This window comes from Acomys minous (assembly GCF_964271855.1).
Source record: "Acomys minous genome assembly, chromosome: 7".
NCBI classification, from domain to species: domain Eukaryota; kingdom Metazoa; phylum Chordata; class Mammalia; order Rodentia; family Muridae; genus Acomys; species Acomys minous.
This window is the reverse complement of record NC_140488.1, coordinates 28,027,548-28,051,554: the sequence shown is the minus strand read 5'-3', so window position 1 is coordinate 28,051,554 and position 24,007 is coordinate 28,027,548. Positions and strand designations below refer to the sequence as shown.

The window sequence follows — 24,007 nt, the reverse complement described above, 5'->3', positions numbered from 1 at the left end:
ACTTGGGGGCGTTGTTACTGCTTGCAAAGATTCCCTTTTCAGACTAAACCTAGTCAGAAGTTAGAGTAGCGGAGCCTTGCTACTCAACAGTCAGTCGGGGAAAAGGACAAATTTGATCCTGTGGTCATCAGCACACATCCCAGCCAGGTATGGTGGAACACAGACCTTAAGGCGTACTGAGATCAGGGATTAGAGGTGTGGGCCATGCCCAGCACAGAGGATTTGGGGTTCAGGGTGAGCCTGGGGGTACACTGTGTCAAGCACACAAAAGTAAACAAACCCAAAAAAGAAAAGGGAAAACATCACACATCCCTTTCACCATAGGTACTAAAATAGCTCCTTAAAGCGAGAGAAACCGTGGAGATCACAACAGTAGCGAGCTCTCTAAACCTCACCTGGTGAGCCGCAGCATGGATGTTGCGCTTCTCACTGATAATCACATTGGGTAAATTCTTATCTTTCCTTGGAGGACCTTCAGGGGCTTTAATAAGAAACCTACAAAGTCAAACAGTATATATAACAAGCATTCAGGATTCAGTCAAAAGCTCAGGGGCTACACTTTAGGGTGAGCTGGAGAAACTTGAGCTCCTCTGACAGGCTTTCCCCCTCTTACCTGCGTCTTTTCCTGGCACTGGGCTTCAGGTCCATCCCACTCCACTCTCCCCATCCAGGTAAAGTCAGATCTATGCCCTTTGGCTTCGTGGCCTGGATAACTTCACTCTTCTCTTTTAAAAACTCTTTGATGACATCATCCCCTGCAAAAGCTTCCTTTATCATTTGCTTTTGGTCTCTCTCCACTTCATCTTCCTGGGAAGAAAGAAGAACAAGAACTGTTACTTGTCTTGCGAGTACTTCATGACAAGACTGAATCCTGGGTTGTGACGTCTTAGCGCCCCCTAGGGGGGGTGTACTGAAAGGATAATCGACTCACAGAAGGAACCAATCAGCCAATTGCTCCAATTTGCTTCTCTCTAGGATAAGTATCCCTAGCTCCCCATCACAAGACACAATTTGAACCTTTTGAGCAGGAAGATTTGTGACGGGAAGAAAGAAGCTCTGTGTCAATAGCATATGCTACAAGTACCCTGGCCAGAACGTGAACTTACAGCAGTTTCGGTCCCAGGAAAAGACAGGGTGCCTCGCCTTACTAATTTTAACTAGCTCATTTGGGGTTGAGTGGAGGGAGCATGGATGGAAGTCCGGTAACTGACCTTTGAGCTGTCTTGCCTGGGATACAGCCAGAGCTTTCAGTGACTATCTTCTTCTTTGAGGGGGTATTATTGATAGACAATCCAGGAAGCTTTACTATCTCAGAATTTATGCGGCTTGTGTGGTACATCTGTGTCCACATATCCGCATCTGTTAAACTGACACTTGAGGCTAGTTTGGCACCTTGGTAATCTGGACCTCTTAACTCCTGAAAAATAGTCCCAGTCAAAGCAGTCTGCGCTGACTGCCAAAGGACCTGTTTTCTTCTAACTTTCGACTACCACCCACAAGCGCGAGACGCTGGCTCTGCTTTAGGAACCACCAGTGACATTGTAGAAGAGGTTCATGTAATCATGAGGTTTTGTAGACTAGTCATTTGTCTCTTTTAGTTCTTTCCCTAGGGCTGATTTTATGGGTTCCCCCTCATCTTTTCCCCTTCTACTGCATGTCTCAGGAGCTATTTATTTGGAAGACATTCCTCTTTACATAGCTTTTCTACTTCTTCTGTAGTTTTAGTCTCTCTAGCCTCTGTTGCAATAGTGGCCCATATTCCTCTTCTATAAGGTGAAACAGAAGGATTGCAAACTTGAGACTAGCATGACTGTGGGGACACCGTTTCAAAAGCAAACACACTAAAGATGTAAGATAGATTCTCTTTAGCACACTGTAATAGCATGAGGAATGTTTTGCTCAGACTTGAAAAACAAACAAAACTAAATCCAGAAGCAAACATTTTGAATTATTTCCATGGTGGATGGATTTTATTTAAACTTTTTAACATAAACTCGGAAAGATTTGTTTTAGCACATCTGGGTAATAGACACTTTACTACAGTGAGAGGTAAACTATGAATATTTTCTCCAAAATTCACTTTTTATAACTTTTGTTCATTGTCAAAGAGATGTAGTCTAAATTTATTGAAACAATATCTTTTTTATGATGTTACTATTATAAGATGTAATATTCAGTACAAGTACTCACCATAAATCCTTAAACCACAATATAAAAATTACCTTTGCTTAAGTGTATATTCCAAATCTTCATGCAATTTTATTCAACTTGAGGGGCAACATTACGCTCCAAATTCTAAACATAAAACCTTTCAATTTTATATTCAATCTTTACTCATTTTTATTTTCTCTACAAAACTTTCTTAGATCAAAATATTTGAAATTATTCTTTTATTTTTATAATTTTTTATGTATTCTTCTCTCATATCTTATATCCTGGCTGCAGAGTCCCCTCCCTGTCCCAGTCTCTTCCCCTCCCCTCTCACTCAGAAAAGAGCAGGTCTACCAGAGACATCAAACAAATATAGCACCGTAAGCTTAAAAAAAAAAAAAAAAAAAAAGAGGCCAGACACAGGCACATACCATCACATTAAGGCTAGACAATGCCATTCAGTAGGAGGAAAAAGGTCCCACAAGTAGGCAAAAGAGTCATGGACAGACCCCATTCCCACTGTTGGGGTTCCCACAAGAACAGCAAACTACACAATCATAACATATATGCAGAGGACCTAGGTCAGATCACTATACCCTCTTTGATTTCTGTGAGTCTCCGTGAGTCCCAGGTAGTTGAGTCTGTAGGTGATGTTCTTATGCTGTTCCTGACCCTCCTGGTTCCTCTCTTCTACCCACAACACACACAAGACTCCCTGAGATCTACTAAATGGCTATGGAACTCTGTATTTGCTCCCATCAGTTACTGGATAACATTTCTCTGGTCACTTTGAGGGTCCTGTCCCAGCACACTCTTACAAGCAGGACAAAGTGTAGGTTGAAGGATTTGTGGCTGGGTTGGTGTCTAATCCCTCTGCTTGAGTCCTTAACCGATTAGATGGCTCGTTCAGGCCTTGTGTTCCCCATTACTAGGAGTCTTTGCTAATGTGACTCTTTTAGATTCCATGGAGTTTCCACTGCACTCGGTTTCCACCTGTCCCCGAAATGCTCCTAATTCTGGAAGTTTTCTGAGTACTTTCTCATTACCTCTCTCTGCCAACCTGACCATTCCTGTTCCTAATGCTACCCACCCCCAGTCCACCCATGAAATCTATTTATTCTATTTTCCTTTCCCAAGGAGATACTTAAATCCCACCTTAAGCACTCATGTTTCTTAGCCTCTCTGTGACTGTAGGTTGATGGTTTTTTGTTTTGCTTTTGTTTTTGTTTTGTTTTTTTACTTTAGAGTAATTATTCACTTATGAGTGAGTATATACCATGTTAGCCTTTCTAGGTCTGCGTTACCTCACTCTGGAGGTTCTTTTTTCTTAGTTCCATCCATTTGCCTGCAGATTTCATTATGTCAGTGTTTATAGTGGCTGACTACAAATGCACCATTTGGTTAAGGGCCATTTTTAGTTGAGTTCATTTTCAGTTTCTGGCTATTATGAATAATGCCATTATGAATACTTTGAGCTAGTGTCCTTGTGGTATGATGGGGCAGCCTTTGGGTATATACCAGAAGAGTGGTATAGCTGGGTCTTGAGGTATATCTATTTCCAATTTTCTGGAAAACTACCATATTGATTTCCAATATGTCTGTCCAAGTTTACCCTCCCACCAGCAATCAAGGAGTGTTCCTTTTGCTCCACATCTTCAAAAGCATGAAATCTGACAGGTGTAAGATCGAATCTCAAACTTGTTTTGATTTGCACTTCTCTGATGACTAAGCATGTTGAACATCTCTTTAAGTCTTTCTCAATTGTTAGATATTCCTCTGTCAAGAATTATCTTTAGATCCCTCCCCCATTTTAGTTCAGGTATTTTGCTTGTTGATATCTAGTTTCTTGAGTTCTTTACATATTTTGGATATCAGCTCTTTGTCAGATGTCGAGTTGGTGAAAATCATTTTCCATTTTGTAGGCTGCATTTTTGTAATTTTGAAGTATACTTTGCCTTATGGAAGCTTTTCAGTTTGATGAGATCCCATTTATTAATTGTTGATCTTCATGCCTGTTTATTGTTATACTTTTGCTCAGGAGTTGTTTCCTGTGCCAGTGAGTTCAAGGCTATTCCCCAGTTTTTCTTCTATTAGGTTCAGTATATCAGGTTTTATGTTGAGGTCTTCATTCACTTTGACTTGAATTTTGTACAGTATGATAGCTATAGATCTACTTGCATTCTTCTACATGCTAACATCTAGTTATACTAGCACCATTTGTTGAAAATGTTTTATGTTTTCCAGTGTATATTTCTGGCTTCTTTATTAAAAATCAGTTGTCCACGCATATGTGGATTTACTTTTCAGTCTTCAGTTCAATTTCATTGATCTACCTGTCCATTTTTATGCCAATACCATGCAATTTTATTAATACAGTTTGACATCAGGGATGGTGATAGTGTTAGAAGTTCTTTTATTATATAGGATTGTTTCAGCTATCATGAGAGATTGTTTTTCAACATAATATTGAGAAATAGTCTTGTAAGGTCTGTAAAAAATTGTGCTGGAATTTTTATGAGGATTTAATTGAATCTGTATGTTACTTTTGGTAATGTGACCATTTTTACTATGTTACTCATATCAAACCATGAACATGGGAGTTTTTCCATATTCTGATATCTTCTTCAATTTTCTTCTTCAAAGACTTTAGGTTTTTATCATACAGGTCTTTCACTTCTTTGGTTAGAGTTATCCTAAGATATTTTATATTATTTGTTACTATTGTGAAGGGTTTCCCTCCCTGATTTTTTTTATCACTCCATTTGTCATGTATGTATAGGACTACAACATTTTTTGAGTTAGTATTGTATCCAGCCACTTCACAGAAGGTTTGTATCATCTATAGAAGTTCCCTCGTAGATTTTTTCAATTTTTTAAAATTTTATTAATTTATTCATATTACATCTCAATGGTTATCCCCTCCCTTGTATCCTCCCATTCCTCCCTCCCTCCCATTTTTCCCTTACTCCCTTCCCCTATGACTGTGACTGAGGGGGACTTCCTCCCCCTGTATATGCTCATAGGGTACCCCTGTATATGCTCAAGTCTTTTCTTGGCAGATTTTTAAATTTATTTTTTAAATAACTTATTCAGATTACATCCCGACTGTTATCCCCTCACTTGTATCTTCCAGTTTCTCCTCTCCCTCTCTCTTTCACTCTATTCTCCTCCCCTAGACCTGTGACAGAAGGGGACCTCCTCCCCCACCATATGATCACAGCCTATCAAGTATCATCCAAGTAGACTGCTTCCCCTTCCTCTTAGTGCCACCAGGCCTCCCAACCAAGGTGAAAGTGTTCAAATAGGGGGCACCAGAGTTCATGTCAGAGTCAGCCCATACTTTCCACATGACTGTGGATAATGTCCTGTCCTTTGGCTAGATCTGAGTAGGGGTTCAATACTTACTGCATGTATTGTCTTGCATTGGTGCAGTAGCTTGTGCATACTCACTGCATCCAGATCTGCTCATCATGATGTTCTTCCTGTAGGTTTCTAGGCCCATTTGGATCCTTCTATTTCCCTATTATCTAGTACTTCTCTCACCTAGAGTCCCAAGAAGAGGTCCCCGCACCTGTCCCAATCTCCTGGTAAGTGAAGACTTTCAGGGGACATCCCTGTTGGACTAGTGTCGAATTATAAGTGTGTATATACCATGTGATTCTTTCTGAGTCTGGGTTAACTCACTTAATATGATCATTTCTAGATCCATCCATTTGTCCACAAATTTCAGGATTTTCTTGCTTTTAATAATTTAGTAGTATTCCATAGTGTAAATGTACCACAGTTTCTTTGTCCATTCTTAGACTTAGGGAAATTTAAGTTGGTTCCAGGTTCCCACTATTACAAATAAAGCTGCTATGAACATGGTTGAGCATATGTCCTTGTTGTATGGTGGAGCACCTTCTGGGCATATTCCACAGAGTGGTATAGCTGGGTCTTGAGGAAGCCCTATTTCCAGTTTGTTCTGAGAAAGCACCAGATTGATTTCGAAAGTGGATGTACAAGTTTGTGCTCCCACCAGCAATGAAGCAGTGTTCCCCTTTTTCCACATCCTCACCAGCGTGTACTGTCACTTGAGTTTTAGATCTTGGCCATTTGGAGGGGTGTAAGGTGGAATCTCAGGGTTGTTTTAATTTGCATTTCTATGATGACTTAAGGATATTGAGCATTTCTTTTAAGTGTTTCTCAGCCATTCGATATTCCTCTGTTGAGAATTCTCTGTTTAGTTCTGAGCCCCATTTCTTGATTGGGTTATTTGGTTTGGTGGTGTTTAATTTCTTGAGCTTTTAATATATATTGGATATTAGACCTGTTTCATATGTAGGTTTAGTGAATATCTCTTCCCAGTCTGTAGACTGTTGCTTTGTTCTGTTGACAGTGTCTTCTGCCTTACAGAAGCTTCTAAGGTTCATGAGGTCTCATTAATTGTTAACCTTAAGGCCTGGACTGTTGAAGTGCTGTTCAAGATGTTGTCTCTTATGCCAATGTGTTATAGACTTTCCCCCACATTTTCTTCTAACTGATTTAGTATCTCTGGATTTATGTAGAGATCTTTAATCCACTTTTACTTGAGTTTTGTGCATGGTGACAAATATGGGTCCCACTGCATTTTTATACATGTAGACATCCAGATAAACTAGCACCATTTGTTGAAGATGCTATCCTTTTTCCATTGAATATATTTGGCTTCTTTGTCAAAAATCAAGGGCCCATATGTGTGTGGATTTATTTCTGGGACTTTGCTTCAATTCCATTGATTAATCATCCTATTGCAATGCCAGTACCATGCTGTTTTAACTACTGTTGCTCTATAGTACAGCTTGAGATCAGGTATGAAGATTCCTCGAGAGGATCTTTTACTATACAGTTTTTTTTTTTTAGCTATTCTGTAATTTTTCTTTTTCCATATGAAGTTGAGAATAGATCTTTCAATGTCTGTAAAAACTTGTGTAGGTATTTTGATAGGGATTGCATTGAATCTATAGATTGTTTTTGGTAAGATGGCCATTTTTACTACCTTAATTCTTCTGATCCATGAACAAGGGAGATCATCCCATCTTCTGATGTCCATCTTCAATGTCTTTCTTCAGAATTTTGATTTTTTTTCAAACAAGTCCTTCACTTGCTTGGTTAGAGTCACTCCTAAATATTTTATATTGCTTGTGGCTAATGTGAAGGATGTAGTTTTCCTACTTTCTTCCTCTGCATGATTGTCATTTGCATATAGGAAGGCTACTGACTTTTTTTTTTTTTAGATAATTTTGTATTCAGCCAATTTGCTGATGGTGTTTATCAGCTCTAGTAGTTCTCTGGTGGAATTTTGGGGGTCACTTATGTACACTATCATATCATCTGCAAATAGGAATAATTTAACTTCCTCCTTTCCCATTTGGATCCCCTTGATCTCCTTTTATTGTCTTATTGCTCTGGCTATAACTTCCAGTACTATATTGAAGAGATATGCAGAAAGTGGGCAGCCTTGCCTTGTTTCTGATTTTAGAGGAATTTCCTTGAGTATCTCACCATTTAATTTGATTTTGGCTATTGGCTTGCTGTATATAGCCTTTATTATATTGAGCTATGTGCCTTGTATTCCTGATCTCACCAAAACTTTAAACATGAATGGGTGATGGATTTTATCAAATGCTTTCTCGCACCTAAGGAGATGGTTTTTTATTTTAAGTTTGTTTATATAGTGGATTAAATTGATGGATTTCTATATATTAAACCATCCCTACACCCTGGAATGAAGCCTACCTGGTCATGATGAATGATATCTTTTATGTGTTCTTGTATTTGTTTTGTGAGTATTTTATTGAATATTTTTGCATTGCTGTTCATAAGAGAAATTGGTCTGAAATTCTCTTTCTTTGTTGGGTCTTTGTGAGGTTCAGGTATCAATGTGACTACAGCCTCATAGAATGAATTTGGTAATGTTCCAACCATTTCTATCTTTTGGAGTATCTTGAAGAGTATCGGTATTAGCACATCCTTGAAGGTATGGTAGAATTCTGCACTGAAACCATCTAGCCACAGGCTTTTTTTTTTTTTTGATTGGGAGATTATCAATGATTCCTTATATTTCTTTAGGGGAAATGGGACTATTTAGCTTGTTTATCTGTTCTTCACTCAATTTTGGCAAGTAGAATTGATCAGGAAAATCATCCATTTCCCTTAGATTTTCAAATTTTGTGGCATATGTGTCTTTGAAGTAGGATCTTATGATTCTTTTTTAATTATTATTAATTTATTCTTGTTACATCTCAATGGTTATCCCATCCCTTGTATGCTCCCATTCTTCTCTCCCTCCCATTTCCCCCTTATTCCCCTCCCCTATGACTGTCTGTTCCTGAGTGGGATTTCCTCCACCTGTATATGCTCATAGGGTGTCAAATCTCTTCTTGGTAACCTACTATTCTTCTGAGTGCCACCAGGTCTCCCCCTCCAGGGGACATAGTCAAATATGAGGCACCAGAGTTCGTGTAAAAGTCATACCCCACTCTCCACTCAACTGTAGAGAATGTTCTGTCCATTGGCTAGATCTGGGTATGGGTTTAATGTTTACCGCCTCTATTGTCCTTGGCTGGTGCCTTAGTTTGAGTGGGACCCCTGGGCCCAAATCTGCCTATCATAATGTTCTACTTGTAGGTTTCTAGGACCCTCTGGATCCTTCTACTTTGCCATTCTCCCGTGCTTCTCTCATCTAGAGTCCCAATAGGATGTCTTCCCCTCTGTGCCAGTTTCCTGGTAAGTGAAGGCTTTCATGGGACATGCCCCTTGGGCTAGTATGCAGATATAAATGAGTATATGCCATTGGAGTCTTTCTGCTTCTAGGTTAACTGGATCTTATGATTCTTTGCATTTCTTCGGTGTCTGTTGTTATGTCTCCCTTTTCCTTTCTGATTTTGTTGATTTGGATACTGTCACTCTGCCTTTTAGATAGTTTGGCTAATGGTTTGCCTATCTTGTTGTTTTTCTCAAAGAACCAGTTCTTGGTTTTCTTGATTCTTTGGATTGTTCTCTTTGTTTCTAATTTATTAATTTCAGCCCTGAGTTTATTTCCAGACGTCTACTCCTCTTGAGTGTTTCTGCTTCTTTTTTCCTAAGGCTTTCAGCTGTGTCATTAAGTTGCTTATGTATGTTGTTTCCAATTTGTTTATAAAGGCACTTAACTCTATGAATTTTCCTCTTAGCATTGCTTTCAATGTGTCCCCCAAATTTGGGTGTGCTGTTTCTTCATTTTCATTGAATTTCAGGAAGTCCTTAATTTCTTTCTTTATTCCTTGATCCAGGTGTCATTAAGTAGAGAGTTGTTTAGTTTCCATGTGTATGTAGGCTTTTTGTTATTTCTGTTGTTATTTATGTCCAGCCTTAGAACTTGGTGATCTGATAGGATACAAGGTATTATTTCAATCTTCTTGTATGTTTTGAGGCTTGCTTTGTGACTTACTATATGATCAATTTTGTAGAAGGTTCCATGGGGGGGTGAGAATAAGGTATAATCCTTGTGTTTGGGTGAAAAGTTCTGTTGATATCTCTTAGAACCATTTGAATCATGATATTAGATAGTGTACTTATTTCTCCATTTAGTTTCTGTTTCAATGACCTATCCTTTGATGAAAGTGGAGTGTTGAAGTTTCCCATTATTAATGTGTACAGATAAATGTGTCACTACTCTTTGTTAATAGTTCTTTTACAAATGTAGATGTCCTTTTATTTGGAGCATAGATGTTCAGAATTGTGATGTCACTTGGTTGACTTTACCTTTGATGAGTATGAAGTGTCCTTCCTCATCCCTTGTGATTAATTTTGGTTGAAAGTCTATTTTATTAGATATTAAAATGGCTACACCAGCTTGCTTCTTGTGTCTGTTTCCTTGGAATATCTTTTCACAGCCTTTTACCCTCAGGTAATATCTATACTTGGGGTTGAGATGTGTTTCTTGAATGCAGAAGAATATTGGTTCTTATTTATGCATCCATTCAGGTAGTCTGATTTAACATTTTCTTTGATGGTTGCTTCAAGATCTGTGATAGTAAGTCTTGTCCCAAGTTTCTTTCCTCCATTCTTGGATTCTGTTAGAGAAGCTCACCTCCGTGTTGCTTGCTTTCTTCTCTAAGCATTCTCTTTCCTATTTTTCTTCTGTCTGTGTCTTTATCACTGTTTCCATTTTCATCTTCAGATCTTATACTGTTTTGTTGAGTTCCTTCATCTAATTGCTCATATTTTCTTGAATTTCTTCCAGTGCCTTTCTTTAGGCCTCTTTCATGTCTTCCACTTGTTTGGCTGCGGCTTCCTGCATTTGTTTATGGGTTTTATTTATTTCCTCCATTATCATCTTCATTACTAAGGATTTGAGGTAATTTTCTAGTATTTCAATCGTGCTTGAGTTCTCCAGGTTGCTTTCTTTCTGATAGCTGGGATCTGGAGATGCCATACTTTTCTATTTTTGTTGTGGATGATATAATGCTAATCTTTAGTCATCTTGCTGTCTCTGATGTTGGGAGGTAGCTTCTGATGTCCTTCACTGGTCATTGAGAGCAGTTTCTTGGTGAGTGATTATAGGTTGAGGGCATTTGCCTGTGGTGGTCAGGAAACTCTTCCCTAGGACAGGCAGGTGACCTGGTTTTGGCTCCTGAAGACTTTTCTCCACACCTTGGGCTCCCCACTGGGTCAGCAGAGGTAGGTGCTGGTGCTCTGCAGCTCCAGTATCAGTTTGAGGTAGTACATATAGAGCCGATTATCTTGTCTTTGGCTGTGATTTGAATACCCTGCCTCTGGCACTGGGACATTGTGTCCCAGGCTAAGATCACCCTAGAGAGCCTGAACCCCTGCTGGCTTCTAGAAGTTGTTTAAATTTCTGCCTGCTCCAGCCTCCCTGGTAAATTTGTGAGTATTGTTTATGTATACTTTCATATCATCTGCAAACAGCAATGTATTGACTTTCTTTCCAATTTGTATCCACTTGTTCTCCTTTAGTTGTCTTATTGTTCTAGCTAGAACTTCACGTACTATGCTGAATAGATATGGGGAGAATGCACATTTATGTCTTGTTCCTGATTTTAGTGTAACTGCTTGAGTTTCTCAGCATTTAAATTGATGTTGGTTATAGAGTTAATATATATTGACCTTATAGTATTTAGATATGCCCATTGAATTCCTGATCTCTCCAAGACTTTTATCATGAAAGGGTGTTATATTTTCTCAAAGGCTTTTTCAGCATTTAATGAAATGATCATGTGTTTATTTTTTATCTTACTGTTTGTTTATATGGTGGATTACATTGACTGATTTTTGTATTTTGAATTAATCTACTTTAATTTGGTGCATTATCCTGCTAAGATGCACTTGGATTCATTATGTGAATATTTTGTCGAGTGTATTAGCACCAGTGTTCATAGAAATATTGGCATGAAATTATTTTTTGTTGTTGAGTCTTTGGATTAAAAATTACGTGTCTTAGCCTCAGAAATAAATTTGGCAACATTCTTTCTGTTTCTTTTTGGTGAAATAGTTTGAGGAGTATTGACATAATCTCTTTCTTGAAACTCTGATACAATTCTGTGCTAAAATAACCTGGCTCTGTTTTTGTTTGTTTATTTGTTTGTTTGCATTAAGGTCTTCTAATGGTGGTTTCTACTTCCTTGGGGATTTGCGGTTTATTTAAAGTCTTTATCTGATTTTATTTAACATTTGTATTGGCAGATATTCTGTTTATTATCCAATTCTTTTAGATGTTCCAGTTTTGTGGCATATATGTTTTAAAAGTATGACCTAGTGATTCTTTTTTTTTCCCTTGGTGTGTTTTATTATGTCTCTTTTTCATTACTTTTCTTTATTTTTTCTTTATTCATTTTCAACTGTTCACTTTACAACCTAATTGTAGCCCCCTTCCTTGATACCTCCCTTTCCCACCCTCCCTCCTTCATACCCTCTCCATTCCTCCCCTAGTCCTCAGAGAGTGGATCATCCCTACCCTAACATCTCACCTCAGCCTATCAAGTATCATCTGAACTGTCTGTATCCTCTTTCTATGTGGCTTGGCAAGTCTGCCCTGCCCTGCCAGGCATAATTGATCAACATGATGGGAACAGAGTACAAGTCAGTAACTCTACTCCTCACATTATGGAACTCATAAGGAGATTCTGTTAGCTGTCTACTACATCTGAGCAGAAGGTCTATGTCCATATCATGCCTGGTTCTTGGTTGGTTAAGCAGTCTATGCATCCCACCCACCTGGATTTTTTTGTTTCATTGTTCTACTTTTAGAGCTCCTGACCCCTCATATCCTTCTAATTCCCAATTCTTCCATAAGACACCTTGTGCTCATTACTGGAGTATGGCTGTGTGTCTCAGTATCTGTGTGGATCTCCTTCTGGGCTCAGTCTTTTAAAGGACCTCTATGGTAGGCTCCCTTCCTGTTCCTTCTCTTCAACTGCTTCCAGTGTCAATTCCGTTTGTCCAACTAAATGAGAATTAAGCATTCTCCCTAGTGTCCTACTTGTTATTTAGTTTCTTTAAGTCTGTGTATTGGAGTGTGTTATCCTTTACTATTTGGCTTATATGCAGTTATAAGTGAGTACATACTATACTTATCTTTCTGGGTCTGGGTTATCTCACTCAGATGATCTTTTCTAGTTCCACTCCTTTTCCTGTAAATTTCAAGATTTCCTTGTCATTAATAGCTGATTAGTATTCCATTATATAAATGTACCACAGTTTCTTTATCCATTTTTTGGTTGAGGGACATATAGGATGTTTCCAGATTCTGGCTATTACAAATAAATCAGCTATGAATATAGTTGAGCAAATGTCCTTGTTGTACAGTGGAGCATCTTCCAGGTATATACCCAGGAGTGGTGTGGATGGGTCTTAAGGTAGCACTAATCTCTATTTTCTGAAAAAGCACCAGATTGATTTCCAAAGTGGTTGTACAAGTTTACACTCCCACCAGCAATGGAAGACTGTTCACCTTTCTCCAAATCCTCACCTGCATGTGCTGTTACTTGAGGTTTTTTTTTCTTAGCCATTCTGATAGGTGTAAGATGGAATCTCAGAGTTGTTTTGATTTGCAATTACCTGATGACTAGATACACTGAACATTTCTTTAATTGTTTTTTGGTCATTCAAAATCCCTCTGTTGAGATTTCCAGTATAGATCTTTACCCCATTTTTAAATTTGATTATTTGGTTTGGTGGTGTTTAACTTCTTGATATATATATATATATATATATATATATATATATATATATATATTGGATATTAGGCCTCCATCAGATGTAGCATTGGTAAAAACTTTTTCCCAGGCTGTAGGCTGTTTTTTTGTTCTGTAAACAGTGACCTCTTTTCTTACAGAAGCTTTTCAGTTTCATGAAGCCCCACTTATTAGTTACTTCTCTTAGAGCCTAAGCTATTGGAATTCTGTTCAGGAAGCTCTCTCCTTTGCCAATGAGCTCAAGGTTCTTTGTCACTTTTTCTTCTAACAGATTTAGTGTGCCTGGTTTTATGATGATATCTTTAATTCACATGAACTTTAGTTTTGTGCATGGTGATATATAAGGGTCTATTTACATTTTTCTACAAGTAGACATCCAGATGAAAATGTTATCTTTTTTCCATTGTAAGGTTTTGGCAAATATAAAATGTTCATAGATGTGTGTGAGTGCATGTGTGTGTGTGTGTGTGTGTGTGTGTGTGTGTGTGTGTGTGTGTGTGTGTGTTTATTTCTGCATCTTAAAATTCGATTCCATTGATTCCCATGTCTGTTTCTATGCCAGTTCCATGCTTGTTTTATTACTGTTGCTCTATAGTACAACTTGAGATCATGGATGGTGGTACCTCCAGAAGATCTTTTGTTATATAGGATTTTCTTAGCTAGTGTTTTTCTGTTTTTCCAAATAAGTTGAGAATTGTTCTTCCAACATCTGTAAAGAATTGTGTTGGCTTTTTGATGGGTATTTTATTGAATCTTTAAATTGCTTTTGGTAAGATGGCCATTTTTACTATGTTAATCCTACTGATCCATGAGCATGGGAGTTCTTTCTATCTTCAGATATCTTCTTAAATTTCTTTCTTCAAAGACAAATTTTTTTTCATACATGTTTTTCACTTGCATGGTATAGTTATACAAAGATATTTTATGGTATTTTCGGCTATTTTTAAGGATGTTATTTCTCTAATTCCTCTCTCAGCCTGCTCATTTTTTTTATAAAAGAAAGCTATCAATTATTTTGAATTGACTTTTTATCCAGCCACTTTGTTGAAGGTGTTTACCAGCTACAGGAGTTCCTTGGTAGAAGAATTCTTGGGGTCACTTATATAATCATATTATCTGCAAACAGAGATACTTTGACTTCTTGCTTTCCAATTTGTATTCCTTTGATCTCCTTTAGTGGTCTTAGTGCACTATCTAGGACTTCACGTACTATATTGAAGAGATTCAGAGAGAGTGGACATCCTTGTAGTGTCCCTGATTTCAGTGGAATTGATTAAAGTTTTTCTCCATTGATATTTATGTTGGCTTTGGATTCTATGTTGCCTTTAATTTGTTTAGCTCCGTGCCTTGTATCCCCAATATCTCCAATACTTTTAACATGAATGGGAGTTGGACTTTGTCAAATGATTTTTTTATTATCTAAGGAGATGATCATATGTTTTTTTCTTTCAGATTGTTTATATGATGGATTTCATTGATGGGTTTCCATATATTGAACCACCCTGCATGCTTGGGATGAAGCCTACATGCTCATGATTAATGATATTTTTTCATGTGTTCTTAAATTTGGTTTGCAAGTATTTTGAGTATTTTTACATCACTGTTTATAAGGGAAATTGTCTGAAATTCTCCTTCTTTGTTGGATCTTTGTGTGGTTTGGGTATCAAAGTGACTGTGGCCTCATAGAATGAGTTTGGTTAATTTCCTTCTGTTTCTTTTTTGTGAAATAGTTCAAATTAGTATTAGCACTTACATGAAGGTCTGATAGAATTCTACACTGATCCATCCAGCCTTCGGCTTTTTTGTGTTGTGATACTTTTGATGATTGGTTCTATTTCCTTAAGAGACATAGGACTATTCAATTTGTTTTGCTGGTCTTTATTCATTTATGTTAATTTTTAGCCATCAAGAAAGTTGTCCATTTCATTTAGATTTTCAAATATTGTGATTCTTTGGAATTTTTTGGTGTCTGAGGTTCTGTCTTCCTTTCATTTCTGATTTTTTTTTATTTGAGTACACGTCCTCTGACTTTTAGTTAGTTTGGCTAAGGGTTTGTCAGTCTTGTTGATTTTCTCAAAGAACCAGCTCTTGGTTTTATTGATTCTTTAAATTGTTCTATTTGTTTCTAATTTATTGATTTCAGCCTGAGTTTACTTCCAGGCATCTACTCCTTTAGGGTTTTTCTGTTTCATTTTGTTTTAGAGCTTTCAGGTGTGTTGTTAGGTTACTAGTATGGGATCTCTCCAATTTCTTTATGAAGGTACATAGGGCTATGGACTTTCCTTTTATTACTTATATAATTGTAGCCCATATGGTTTTGTAAGTTATGCTGTAATTTTCATTTATTAATATGAAGTCTTTAAATTCTTCTTTTATTTTATCCCTTACATTGAGTAGGGAGTTATTCAGTTTCCATGAGTTTGTAAGCTTTCTGTTGTTATTGGGTTCCAGTTTTAATCCATAATTGTCTTATAAGATGAAAGGGGTTATATCAATCTTCTTGTATCTGTTGAGGTTTGCTTTGTTGCCAAATATATGACCAATTTTGGAGAAGGTTCCATTAGGTGCTGAGAAGAAGTTATATTATTTTGTTTTGGAGTGAAATTTTCTGTAGATATTTTTTAGGTCCATTTAATTCATGATGTCTATTAATTTCATTTTTTCTAATTTAATTTCTCTCATGATAGTCTTTCTCCTGGAGAGAGTGGGGTTTTGAAATCTCCTAGTACTAATATGTGGGGTTTGATATATGATTTAAGCTTCAGTAATATTTCTTTTATGAATGTGGCTACTCGTACATTTGAGGCATTGATGTTCTGGATTGAGATGTCCTCAGTATATTTTGCCTTTGATGAAAATAAAGTGTCTTTCCCCATCTTTTTTTATTACCTTTGGTTGAAAGTCTATTATATTACATACTAGAATGGCTACTCCAGCATGCTTCTTTGGTCCATTTGCTTGAAATGCCTTTTTCTAGCCCTTAATTCTGATGTATTGTCTATTTTTATTGTTCAGTTGCCTATCTTGTATATAGCAGAATGATGGGTCATGTTTTAGCAAATATTTGTTATCCTGTGTCATTTTATTGGGGAGTCAAGGGCATTGACATTGAGAGATATTATTAACCAGTGGTTGTTAGTTCCTTCCTTCCTTCCTTCCTTCTTTCTTTCTTTCTTTCTTTCTTTCTTTCTTTCTTTCTTTCTTTCTTTTTGATGTTGTTAGTGATGGATTGTGTGTGTTTCCTTTATGGTTTGCAGATGTGGGCTTATTTACTTCCTTTATTTTCCTGAGTGTAGCTAGCCTCCTTGGGTTTAAGTTTTCCTTCTAGTACCTTCTATAGGGCTGGATTTAACTTGGGTTTATCATGGTATATTTTGTTTTTTTTTTTTCATCTGTAGTGATGGAAAGTTTTGTTGGGTATAGTAGTCTGGGTTGGCATCTGTTATCTCTTAGTCTTTGCATGGTATCTATCCAGGCCCTTCTGACTTTCATAGTCTCTGTTGAGAAGTCAGGTATAATTCTGATAAGTTTGTATTTATATGTGACTTAGCCTTTTTCTCTTGCAGCTTTTAATATTATTATTTTTTTTTTGCATTGTACCTTTAATGTCTTGATTATTATGTGGCAGGAGGATTTTCTTTTGTGGTCCAATCTATTTGGAGTTTTCTAGGCTTCTTGTATGTTTACGGATATTTCTTTCTTTAGAGTGAGGAAGTCTTCTGCTACGATTTTATTGAAAATGTTTTCTGGGATATGAAGCTTGGAGTTTTCTCCTTCTTCTATTCTTATTATTCTTAGGTTTGGTCTTTTTAAAGTATCCTAGATTTCTTAAATGTTTTTTGGTCAGGAACTTTTTAGTTTTATCTTTTTCTTTGAATGACGTAATAACTTCAACCTTATCATCTATACTTGATTTTTTCTCTTCCATCTCTTTTATTCTGTTGATATTACTTGTGTCCACAGTTCCTGTTCTCTTCCCTAAGTTTTAAAACTTCAAGATTGCCTTGGGTTGTATTTTTTTTTGTTTCTTCTAATTACCTTTTTAGGTCTTGAATAGTTTTATTAATTTCTTTCATTTCTTTCTCCCATTTGATTGAATTTTCCTGTAATTCTTTATAGGATTTACGCAATTCCTTAGTCTGTTTGAATGTATTTTCCTGTATTTCTTTGAGTGATTTAATTTCCTACTTCAGGGTCTCTGTCTCTGTGTCTCTGTGTCTCTGTGTCTCTGTGTCTCTGTGTCTCTGTGTCTCTGTCTCTGTCTCTGTCTCTGTCTCTGTCTCTCTCTCTCTCTCTCTCTCTCTCTCTCTCTCTCTCTCTCTCTCTGTGTGTGTGTGTGTGTGTGTGTGTGTGTGTGTGTGTGTGTGTCCCTTTGGATTTTGCTTGTGTGAGATTGTTTATAACCTTTGAGTTTTCCTTCTAGTATCTTTTGTAGGACTGTATTTATGAACAGATATTGCTTAAATTTGACTTTGTCATGAAATATACTGTTTTTTCCATCTATGGTGACTGAAAATTTTCTTTGATATAGTTATCTGTGTTGACATCCATGCTATCTTAGTGCCTGGAAAACATCTCTTTAATGTCTTACCATTCTAGCTTTCATAATCTTAGTTGAAAAGTCACGTTTAACTCTAATAGGTCTTCCTTCATTTGGTATTTGTCTTTTCTTTCATTTCACATTTTAATATGCTTTCTTTTTGTATGTTTATTATTTTGATTATTATGTGACAATGGGGTATTTTTCCTAGTCCAATATATTTGGTTTTCTATAAGCTTCTTGTACCTTTATAGACATGACCTCTTTTAGGTTAGGAAATTTTTCTTCTATGATTTTGTTAAAATATTTTCTGGGTTTCTGAACTGGAATCCTTCTTTTATTCCTATTATTCTTTAGTTTTGTCTTTTCATAATTTCTCACATTTCCTAGATTTTTGTGTTAGTAATTTCTTAGATTTAACATTTTCTTTGACTGATGAATCTATTTCCACTATTGTATCTTCAATACCTGAGATTTTCTTTTTTAATCTTTTGTATTCAGTTGGTAATGTTTGAGTCTATTGTTCATGTTCATCTTCCTGGATACTACATTTCATGAATTCTGTCAGTTTGTGTCTCTTTTGTTGCTTCTATTTCCATTTTTAGGTCTCGAACCGTTTTCTTCACCTGTTTTTGTTGTTGTTGTTGTTTTGTTTTGTGTGTGTGTGTGTGTGTGTGTGTGTGTGTGTGTGTGTGTGTGTGTCTGTGTGTGTCTTTCCTGGTATTCTTTAAGGGATTTATTGATTTCCTCCATTTTTAATTTATCTTCTTTATTTCTTTAAGAGATTTATTAATTTCTTCTTTAAGGACTCCTGTCGTCTTCATAAAGTTGATCTTATGGTCTTTTTTTTAAAGGTCTTATGTGTATTTAGAGGGTGTTTCAGTTGTAATGGCATATTCAGAGCTTGTTACATTGGTATGGCTGGGATCATGTGGTAACATACTGGCCTGGTTAGTGTTGATTATGTTCTTATAATGATATTTAAGTATTTCAATTTGAAGTGATTATAGGATTATGTACTGGTTTCTGGGTTTGTCTTTGTTAGATGGGGTATTTTCGTCCTGTGTTTCTGTTTCTTTTCTGGTCTTCTGACTTGGATGGCCTCTAGTACAGAAGGGGGTTGGTGTCTAATTTTGGGACTGCACTTCTAGTGGTCTGGGTGGTTTCTGATCCAGCAAATGTTTGTCTCCCAAGTTGGGGGATAAAATTCTAGACATATGCGTGGCCTATAATCAGGCCAGGGGACATCTAAGATTCAGGATGCTGGCCTGGTCTTTTGTAGGATAGGAGGCTTCTGCTTGGTTTTAAGAGAGCTGGCATTGTCTCTGGTTTACTAAAAGGTGGTCTGACATCTAGTAAAATATGAGTCTTCCACCAGAAGTCTGGTTCAGAATATAGTGACAAGGAGAAGAGGAGTGGTTGTGCTTATGCAGGGCAGGAGCAGACAGGCAGAATTTGAGATGTTCGCTTGCCTAGTTTTCTAAGAGCTGACCTGGCCTCTTGTATTGTAGGAGGTTTCTACTGGAGGTGTGGGCCTGGATATGATGGAGCTATTGGAGTTATGTTGGGCAGTTGCTTCTAGGGTGGGGATTTGTTTTATTTGGGATTCATGGCTCTTTCATGGATTCTTGTGGGGTAAGAGGCTTCTTCCAGAGGTATGGGCTGGGATATGGTAGAGCTTACTCATGAGTTTGTTTATACTGTTAGAACTGCCTTGGATTCTATAGATTTCCCAACAAAAATCAGTAAAATTTCAATATTAATTAGAAAGTTCATTTTGCTCTACCTAAGTTTCTGATAAGATTACATACAAGTGTGTGTATATATGTGTGTGTGTGTGTGTGTATACATATATATAATATTTAAATTATAAAGAAAATACTATCTTATATATGGAATATATGATCTGTATAAATGAGCTCTAGGAGTATTTACATAAGGGGATTTTATGATAATCTTTATGACCTTACTAAAAATAAAAGAGATGGCAAGCAACAATAGTTTTCTTAATTTTCGATGTATAAAATAAAGTTCATACTTTATATATCTAAGAAGGACAATGTAATTTCACAGAAATATTAAATTATTTGTAATTTTGACTCTATAACTGGCTCATTTCCATACGTGTACAGAGATGAAGCTAGTGTATTGCTGGTTATAGTAATTACTCACCTGACCGTAAGGAAGACTTGTTTTGAAATCAGCATATTTTACTTTTAAATAATAAGATAATACTTATAAAATTAGTATACTAAAATTCAAAGAATACATTTCATACAATGTACTAATAATTATCTTATACAGTTTGCTTATATGTCTATGTTACTAATATTTCTTTGTTTTAGATAATGAGTTTTATAAATCTTAATGTGAAACTAGAAGTAGATCTGGTAAAATAAGTAAAAAATCATGTCACAACAATGTGAAAGGTAACCACATTATTTGAGTTGTCAACATTACTGCAAGAAACTTACCTATCAGGGACTATTGATCTTAGGTACCCATTATTTTTCCGAACAAATTAGCTTTTAAGGCCATAATGATGGATTATGGCTGAGCTAAATTTCTTTTACATGCTTTAATAAAGCTTAGAACTACTTTAAAAAATTAGTAAAATTGATTGAATAAATATGATCATATTTGGAGAGGAAATTTACTTGGTTAAATTCATTAACACAGGCATATATTAGAAAAAAAAGTAATGTCAGACAATTATTTACTGTACTTCTTTTTTAATTTATTTTATTTTGTACATATACATTTATATTATTATACATATATACAAAAGATTACCTATGGCAAGAAGAACCGTGACACAATCAGGAATTATATAAATGTTACATTCTTAGTGTTTTGGCTATTTGTATTTGACAGCCTTGAAGAAGACATCTTTCCTATCTTGGTGCATCTAAAATTCTGAATGTAAATCAATCTCCATCACATCTTGTCATTATCAACTTAGAACACTTATCTAGACCTACAAACGTCTTAACTCCCAAACAATCAAGCCTCATTGAAAAGGAGTAAGCTGGATTATCTCGGTATGCAGAGAGTGCAGGTTAGTAGCTTTCCTAAAGAAAAGATGACAGAGACAGTTTTCCACCTGAAAAGCTACCCAGAACTCTCCATAACCTTGGAGCATCATCTTCAGCCTTCTGGCCCAATATATCTGACAGACGTATTTGTGAGGCAGGAACAATTGGGGACCTGCCCACCCTGTCTTGGCAGAGTTTGGCCATTGCCTCTGCCTGCATCCAAGCTTGCTCTTCCTTCTGTCTGGTTTGCCACATTTGAAGCCATCTCCCTAAGGAGGTTCTTTGATGCTCATTATCTTTTTGAGATAGGCTGGGTGTTGGCAGGAGTTAACCGGTCTCATTGCCAGTGAATCTTTAAAGTAATAAAAACACTTTCAAATGCCATATTCTGAATGTCTCTGGAGTTTTTGAAGACTTTGCCTTTCTATAGAGTCATATCTATCTGCTGTACCTAAGATATATATTCTTGTGATTGACATAACCATGATTTAATCTACTAACATTTAATTTGTATAACTTATTTGTCCTAAACAGCTTGAAAGCACTTTCAAAGCATTGGTAGTAAACCTTGTACTATAATTGAGTTGTATGGGTACAATAACTCATATTAGAGTAGATATATATATAATGTGTGAAGATAATCTTACATTTGAATTCTATATCATTATATCTAGAACTTATTTTGCATCTATATACAAAATTCTATATCAGTAAATTAAAAATATCTTGTGACGATTGAGGCATTAGTCAAATTTATTGAATAAAGAAAAAAAGAAAGTAATCTAAGACTAGTACTTGCTGTACCTATAAAGTATGTGATTATAGTTCCAAAGCACCTACTTAGATAGTTCAAAATGATTTGTAACTCAATCTCCAGATTATCTGGATGGATAACTGATCTGTCTCTGAGGGCACCAGCACACATGACAGATAGTCACATACACATAATTTAAAATAAATAAATAATATTTTTGAAAACCTAACATACAGTGTACACATGATCCACTTATTTCATCCAGTGTTACAGAAAAACATAATGATTTATTCAACTCACAAAATTACTTCTTTAGCCTCTCTCTTTGCAATGTTGTGCCCTCTTTAACAGTGTGTCAATAAACCCAACTTCTGCCTGTGCCACTGCATTAGAAAGGAGAATTTAATTTAAAAACTCATTGATTTCTTCCCAATCAATAGAGAAAACTGAGCTGACACAGCAAGAATCATTCTAATCCTATCCTATCTCTACTAACAACACATGAAAATGCTCCATAAGAGATAGGAAAATATTTTTAGGAGATACATAACAGAATTCAAAATGAAAGCAGAAGAAACCTTAGGTTTCTATAAAGAGCAAAAGAAACAAAAGCCAGAAATAATACCCTAAAGATACATTTCAAGTCAACCTCAGGTATATATAATAATGCAGCTATGCCACTCTCTTGGGAAAAGATATTTAATCTGAACCCACTTGTATGGGGATTAAACTAGGATTCAAGTGGCAAATGGTCACTTCCCCCACATAAGTTAGAACACCATATTTTGTGCATTTGAGTATGAATTCTAGTGTCATACTACAATTGAGGCATGGGTTTCAGATAACAGTAAATTTCCTTTGAAATGTTGAATCACAAACAGAATAACATTTGGATATACAGAATATTCAAACTTGAAAGTAGTTGTGGGACATATTTAAAAGGAAGAACACAGAGAACCATCACTTAAAACAATCTGGAGATAGTATATATTTCTTTTAAACTTTTAAATATTTAACATGATTTAACTTTTAAATATTAACTTTAAATAACTTTGTGGGTGTATTATAAATTACTGTGGACAGGAAGTTAATTACAATCTTATAATACCAAAAACTAAAAATAGTATGAATATTCCTGAAGAAATACATGAATTAAGTATATTCAAATATGTATACCTTTTAAAATTACAATGAACACTCATTAAAAATATTTCTCTAGGTATACTAAAATTTAAAAATTAGATAGTAATAAACTGAAAGTTGGTATGCTAATATTGATTAGTATTCAAATTTACAATGCAAAAATTATGATATTGGGATAAATTGGATATTTTCCAATAAAGTCCCAAGGAAATGGTTAGTAAATATATAAAAATGTACACATAAGCTGGACTTTAATTATAGAAAGGGGCAAACAAGATCAATAGTTATCTGTCAACTTAATTAGAAAGTCATCATTCTGATAATTTTTCTAAATTTCATCACCATTTTTAGTGAATTATTTTTTAACTCCAGCATGATACAGTCAAGGAAAATAACAAAACTTTACAAAAACAGCTAAAAATTAAGTCACTTGAATTATTTTAACACAAATAAGATTAGTTTAGAATTATGCTAATCCATTAGAATTACCAATTCCAATTAATAAAAATTCTCCATATGCCAAGTATTGTTTTCTTGAATTTAGCTTTAATAGTTGAAAAAAAATCTTATATGAAGCATTTGTTTAAGATGGTATGAGCATCCCTGTGACTAAAATTTACATATTAACAATTAATATATTTATTATAAGTGGACCATTTGTCCATGAAATCAGATCTAGAGCACTTCCTCTGCTTAGTAACAATGCACTAGTCATTAATTTAAAAGTTATTTAATGTCACAAAAAGTAATGAAACACTATTTTATTACACATTTTATTTAACATAAAGTATGCACAAATCCACCTGCTTTGTTAATTCATTTTATATACATGTTGCCTTGAAATAATTTAATGTAGCCAGTATAACACATTATGATTACCAAGCCTTCAAAGATAATTAGCTTAAATGGTATTGAAATAGGAAAACATATTTCATCAGCACATTTGATTCACTATGTTACTGGTTTCTTGACACTTACATTTTGAAAATCTATTCATTAATTTTTTAAAAGACCAACCCAATGCTGTCATTTCTCTTGATTATGGCTATTTTCTTCACCAGTACACTTTATAACCTGTATGCATTGTGTTTATATTCTCTATGTAAAATATTTTATAATAAAACACTACTGTATATTAAAAACAAATATGAACTATACAGATGCATCA

At 35.7% G+C, this 24,007-nt stretch overlaps 1 protein-coding gene across 1 annotated transcript; it reads right to left on the bottom strand.

The window, feature by feature from the left end:
• Positions 1-210: 210 nt before the first annotated feature.
• LOC311601522 (U3 small nucleolar RNA-associated protein 14 homolog A-like) lies at positions 211-954 on the bottom strand. The gene is made up of 2 exons (XM_084789016.1): positions 614-954; positions 211-495 (listed from the first exon to the last, which is right to left on the bottom strand). Exons 1-2 carry the CDS (start codon positions 775-777, stop codon positions 303-305), a joined length of 357 nt encoding a protein of 118 aa, XP_084645142.1. The 5' UTR covers positions 778-954; the 3' UTR covers positions 211-302.
• Between the last annotated feature and the right edge of the window lie 23,053 nt (positions 955-24,007).